The following is a 6671-nucleotide window of genomic DNA, read 5'->3' as shown; positions in this document are numbered from 1 at the left end:
TGAAGCATGGTAGTAGTTAACATGGTAGTAGTTAACAGAACAGTGTTGGTACAGTATGAAGCATGGTAGTAGTTAACATGGTAGTAGTTAACAGAACAGTGTTGGTACAGTATGAAGCATGGTAGTAGTTAACATGGTAGTAGTTAACAGAACAGTGTTAGTACAGTATGAAGCATGGTAGTAGTTAACAGAACAGTGATGGTACAGTATGAAGCATGGTAGTAGTTAACATGGTAGTAGTTAACATGGTAGTAGTTAACAGAACAGTGTTGGTACAGTATGAAGCATGGTAGTAGTTAACAGAACAGTGTTGGTACAGTGTGAAGCATGGTAGTAGTTAACAGAACAGTGTTGGTACAGTGTGAAGCATGGTAGTAGTTAACAGAACAGTGTTGGTACAGTATGAAGCATGGTAGTAGTTAACAGAACAGTGTTGGTACAGTATGAAGCATGGTAGTAGTTAACAGAACAGTGTTGGTACAGTATGAAGCATGGTAGTAGTTAACATGGTAGTAGTTAACATGGTAGTAGTTAACATGGTAGTAGTTAACAGGACAGTGTTGGTACAGTATGAAGCATGGTAGTAGTTAACAGAACAGTGTTGGTACAGTGTGAAGCATGGTAGTAGTTAACAGAACAGTGTTGGTACAGTGTGAAGCATGGTAGTAGTTAACAGGACAGTGTCGGTACAGTGTGAAGCATGGTAGTAGTTAACATGGTAGTAGTTAACAGAACAGTGTTGGTACAGTGTGAAGCATGGTAGTAGTTAACATGCAGCACCTGTGGAGAAATTCCTCTCTGTCTCCTCTGCATATTTTAACTTCACTCATCCCATCTTTTACCAATGTTACATTTGCTCACAGCACAGGTGAGTTTGCAAGAAGAAAATGCACACTTAAATCTCTCTCTCCTCTCTCTGTCTTTCTCTCTGTTTCTCTCTTTAGAAGATCATCGGTGTGTTCAAGCCTAAGAACGAGGAGCCTTACGGTCAGCTGAACCCAAAGTGGACCAAGTGGCTCCAGAAGCTGTGTTGTCCCTGCTGTTTTGGACGGGACTGTCTGGTCCTGAACCAGGGTTATCTGTCTGAGGCCGGGGCCAGTCTGGTGGACCAGAAACTAGAGCTTAACATAGTACCCAGGACCAAGGTAGGGAGGGCTTAGACACACACACACACTCTGAACCAGGATTGTCTGTCTGAAGCCTGTGCGATCAGAAACTAAATACAGTCCCCAGGGCCACGGTAGTGGTTATACACACACACTTAGACACGCAGGTACACACACACACTTAGACACGCAGGTACACACACACACACACACACACACACACACACTGAACCAGGGTTGGCTGTCTGAAGCCTGTGCGATCAGAAACTAAATACAGTCCCCAGGGCCACGGTAGTGGTTAGACACACACACTTAGACACGCAGGTACACACACACACTTAGACACGCAGGTACACACACACACTTAGACACGCAGGTACACACACACACTTAGACACGCAGGTACACACACACACTTAGACACGCAGGTACACACACACACTTAGACACGCAGGTACACACACACACTTAGACACGCAGGTACACACACACACTTAGACACGCAGGTACACACACACACTTAGACACGCAGGTACACACACACACTTAGACACGCAGGTACACACACACACTTAGACACGCAGGTACACACACACACTTAGACACGCAGGTACACACACACACTTAGACACGCAGAGACACACACACACTTAGACACGCAGGTACACACACACACTTAGACACGCAGGTACACACACACACTTAGACACGCAGGTACACACACACACTTAGACACGCAGGTACACACACACACTTAGACACGCAGGTACACACACACACTTAGGCACGCAGGTACACACACACTTAGACACGCAGGTACACACACACACTTAGGCACGCAGGTACACACACACTTAGACACGCAGGTACACACACACACTTAGACACGCAGAGACACACACACACTTAGACACGCAGGTACACACACACACTTAGACACGCAGGTACACACACACTTAGACACGCAGGTACACACACACACTTAGACACGCAGGTACACACACACACTTAGACACGCAGGTACACACACACACTTAGACACGCAGGTACACACACACACTTAGACACGCAGGTACACACACACACTTAGACACGCAGGTACTGGGAGGTCCTGCGTCACGGTTCTCTCTTGATTTCCTTCACACACTCTCTCTTTCCTGTCCTCTCTCTCGCTCTCTCTCTACATCTTCTTCACCCTCTCCTTCTCTCCACCCTCTTGCCCCCACCCCATCTCTCCACTAGGTGGTGTACCTGGCCAGTGAGACGTTTAACTATAACGCTATAGACCGGGTCAAGTCCAGGGGTAAGAGGCTGGCTCTGGAGAAGGTACCCAAAGTGGGACAACACTTCCACAGGATCGGCCTGCCTCCCAAGGTACGTCTGCTGCTTCCTGGTTGTGTTCCAAAGGGTACCCTATTCCCTTTATAGTGCACTACTTAGTTCACATACTAATTCTTGAACTACAGGCCGCCCAGAGGGAAATGCAGGATGAAGGGTTTTTAAAGTGAATCCTTAATTGAAGTAAAGAGATTTAGCAGATTAAAGTTTTAAAGTTTAGACTTTACTCTAAAACTTCTCCATTAAATCTAGAGGAAATCACAGATCCTATGATGACCTCTCTCTCACCCTCACCCTCTCTCTCACCCCTTCCACCCTCTCTCTCTCCCACCCCTTCCACCCTCTCTCTCTCTCCCTCCTCTCTCTCCCTCCTGTCCTCCAGTTGGGTTCGTTCCAGATCTTCGTTGAGGGCTTTAAGGATGCAGACTTCTGGCTGCGGAGGTTTGAGGCAGACCCCTTGCCAGAGAACACCAACAGACAGATGCAACTACAGTTTGAGAGGCTGGTGGTCCTCGATTACATCATCAGGAACACAGGTACGTAACCAAGGCGATGACGGTGAAGGACAAGCAGGCCGACTGACACCTGTGTGAATATGTGACATGTCAATCCCTTTTAGAAATGGTGATGTGGAAGGTACATTAAACTCTAACACCTCTCTGTCTCCACAGATCGAGGAAACGATAACTGGCTTCTAAAATATGACTGTCCCATGGACCAGGGAAGCAGGGTAAGCACACACACACACACACACACACACCAGAACAGGCACCGAAACCTCGTGTGTCTGTTCCTTTTTCGGTGTCTGTTCTGGGGGGGGTAGTACTCTTATGCACTTATGTCTGACTCAGTGCTCTCTTTCCACCTCTCCGTCTACCCCCTCCCTGTCTATCACCCCTCCTCTCTCTCTCCCTTCCTCTCTCTCTCTTTCTGTCCCTTCTCTCTCTCTCTTGTATCTCTCTCTCTCTCCCTTCCTCTCTCTCTCTCCCCTCCACTCTCTCTGTCCAGGACACAGACTGGGTAGTAGTGAAGGATCCTATCATCCAACTAGCTGCTATAGACAACGGACTGGCCTTCCCTCTCAAACACCCCGACTCCTGGAGAGCCTGTAAGCACCGCCCTCTGCCTCCTCAACCAATCACTGAACAGCTTGTAGAGATGCTCTGACCAATCACAGAGCAGTTTGTAGAGACACACTTTCCCACTGACCAATCACAGAGCACCCTATAGAGATGCACCTTCTCTGTGACCAATCATTGCATTTCTTACTGAAGTTGATTAATTTTTTGACGAAATCGTAGACCCGTTCTACTGGGCGTGGCTGTCCCAAGCCAAGGTTCCGTTCTCCCAGGAGATAAGAGAGCTGGTTCTGCCCAAACTGGCCGATCCCAACTTTATCAAAGATCTGGAGGAAGACCTGTACGAACTGTTTAAGGTGAGGAGGAGGGAGGGAGTTAACTTCAAACTGAACTGATTATCCAAGCTTTGATGGTGTTTCTATTTTTGACCCTTGACCTGTGTGTTGCAGAAAGACCCAGGCTTCGACAGAGGGCAGTTCCACAGGCAGATAGCTGTTATGAGAGGACAGGTATGTTTTAAATACGCCAAGCCTCTTTTTAAATAATATATCCCGGAAAAGTTCAATTAAACGCAGAGTGTCTAAACGCCGCCTGTCCATGTTTAATAGCCTGGGCATCGGCACACATTTCAGCAAATAAAAGCCGGGTCTAGATGAATTGTTTACAAGTGAAAGTCAGTGAGTAACGTAAAGCAGAGCAACGTCTTTGGATGAGACAGTAGTGTGGTGTGACGTGGTCGTCTCAACTATAGCCGATACGAGAGACTGAGTGAGAGAATGGTGCTGAGACAGGAACTCTGGGGTTACTAGGCAGTCTCTGCAAGCCTAACCTGCCCTGGATGTGTTACTCTAATGTGTATACTGGTCACAGTAAACCGTGTGGTAGTCTTCTCAACATTTTGATTGGGCAAAAGCTGTGCGCATTAAGGAAATAGAAGCCTGTCTCTAATAAGCGCTGGTCGTGTTCAGTGATTGATTTTTAATGGAAGTTGGAAATAACTATTTTATTTAGAAATAACTTCCCATTCTTTGTTGATCAGTCAGTCACAATTGACCCACAATGCATCACAGATGTCATGCCCTTATGGAGAGTATCTAACCTGTCGGTCTCTCTCTCATTCCTCCACCCCCACCCCCCCCACCCCCACCGCCTCTGGTGGCCTAGATCCTGAACCTCAGCCAGGCTCTGAAGGACAGTAAGACCCCCCTCCAGCTTGTCCAGATGCCTCCAGTTATAGTAGAAACAGCCAGAGCACCACAGAGGGCCAACAGTGAGTCTTACACACAGAGCTTCCAGAGCAGGAGACCCTTCTTCACCCGGTGGTAGAGGAGGAGGAGGAGGAGTGAGCAAGTGTGTACATCAAATGTATGTGTGTAAAGGGCAAACGAGTGAGGAGTCTCTCCGCCCCCTGCCCTCTCCTACCCCCGACGGACACAGACGGTATTGAGAATGACTGAGGAAGATGAGGACTGAGGAAGATGAGGACTGAGGACAAAGGAAGAGAACGCATATCCCTCCGTCAGTTTGTCTCTGTGCCTTGTTTGGATGTCAAAGATTATATATCTTCCTATAAGGAATGGAGTCTATATGATGGGCTTAGTAAACTCCCTTTCTATGGAGTTGCACACAGTCTATGTCCCAAAAGGAACCCTATTCCCTAGTGCACTACTTTTGACCAGGGCCCATAGGGTTCCATTTGGGAAACAGACACTTAACTCAGCCACTGCAGTTTTAAAGCCCCTCTCTCTTTCACCCCCCGTTTGGGTGAGAGGTGGTGTTGCATTCCTTATGACGGCCACTCTGTGGACAGCAGCAGCCATGCGGACTCATTGCTCTCACGGCTCTCTACTGCCCCCTTTGTCTTCGGATGAGGAACTGCAAGGTACTGCAGCGCGTTGAAGTTTTAGGGGGCCACATTTGGAGAAACTACTACTTTCCCCCCTTTCTGAAAATAACAGGGGAAAAGTAGAACAGATTTTTCTCTCTGCCATTCTGTAGTCAAATACATTTAAGATGTCGCCCATCGCTTCTGTTTACTTTGATTTCTGGTATTTTTTCTGACTTGTGGGAGAAAGATGGACACGTTTTTTTGAAAACACACTATCAGGACTTCCTGCTGTTGCCACAGATTCTAACTGACCTGAAATGTATTGTGACAATGCACTGTATAATTTGTATGTAATATATTTAATGAAAGATTATAACAAAACTGTATTACATTAATACCATGTATCTTGTCGTTTGTTTTGATAAATGTGTTTTATTTAGAGAGAAGACTTTATTCTTATTTCCCCCCCACTTTATTTGGTGACGACATTCATCTATTTGTCAGACAAACCTATGCACACAAATACATATATGCAAGTTTACTTTGACAGATTTGCATGTCAACCATAACCCTTAAATGGATATTTCACTCAAACTTAAATCTTAGTTTTATTCATTAGTCCACTGTTGGACCACTTTTAGTACAGAGTGATAACTGTCATGAGTTAATGCTCTGTAAATGTCTTCCCATGTTGTTTACACCTAGCCTACAACTAAACCTGAAAGGACTTGGATATCTACCAGGTATAGCTTTGTTACAGAGAGAACAACTTCTAGTGTTACTGGCTTTTCTACCAACTCCGTGCCTTTGGAATTTTTGGACCACACACACAGGCCGTGTTCGAGAGGGTCAAAACCGCAATGTATCATGGGTAAATTGTAACTGGCCGACTGATCTACAAATAATGAGTTATTTGATGCAAGGTGACTTGTAGATTCGACAGTGGCCTGCAGTCGTTTTGATGCTCTCGAACACAGCCATAGTCACCTGCCGATACTGTTGTAGATCTGTCTGATCAGTCAGTGAACAGTGACTGGATTGATAATGTTCTGAAACAGTCACTGTGATGTCACCAGTTCTCTCCCCTCCTTTGGTTAAAGTGACAACGTCTCGACAAGTAAGGTTAGGTTGACAACATACTTCATTTAACTCCACACATGGCAACTCTGTATGGAACGACACCTCACTCTGATTGGTGGGAATGGAAAAAGGACCAATTACACAGAGCAGCTTTATGACACGTTTTAAGTTCAGCAGGTCAGCGCTCATTTCTCTCCATTGGCTCAGTGTAGAATGCGATGGAGGTAGCGTTCTGGGTCC

General features: G+C 46.2%; 1 protein-coding gene across 1 annotated transcript; it reads left to right on the top strand.

Moving 5' to 3' along the window:
- Positions 1-944: 944 nt before the first annotated feature.
- On the top strand, positions 945-5746 carry LOC129850694 (phosphatidylinositol 4-kinase type 2-alpha; the record flags this gene model as incomplete). Its single annotated transcript, XM_055916963.1, has 8 exons — positions 945-1145; positions 2349-2480; positions 2827-2980; positions 3116-3174; positions 3453-3552; positions 3746-3879; positions 3973-4032; positions 4688-5746. Coding segments are annotated over 8 exons (1002 nt in total), but the record flags the coding sequence as incomplete, so codon positions are not given.
- Between the last annotated feature and the right edge of the window lie 925 nt (positions 5747-6671).

Source organism: Salvelinus fontinalis, unplaced genomic scaffold (genome assembly GCF_029448725.1).
Source record: "Salvelinus fontinalis isolate EN_2023a unplaced genomic scaffold, ASM2944872v1 scaffold_2192, whole genome shotgun sequence".
Classification (NCBI taxonomy): domain Eukaryota; kingdom Metazoa; phylum Chordata; class Actinopteri; order Salmoniformes; family Salmonidae; genus Salvelinus; species Salvelinus fontinalis.
The sequence above is the reverse complement of the archived record's forward strand: the minus strand, read 5'-3'. Positions and strand labels throughout refer to the sequence as shown.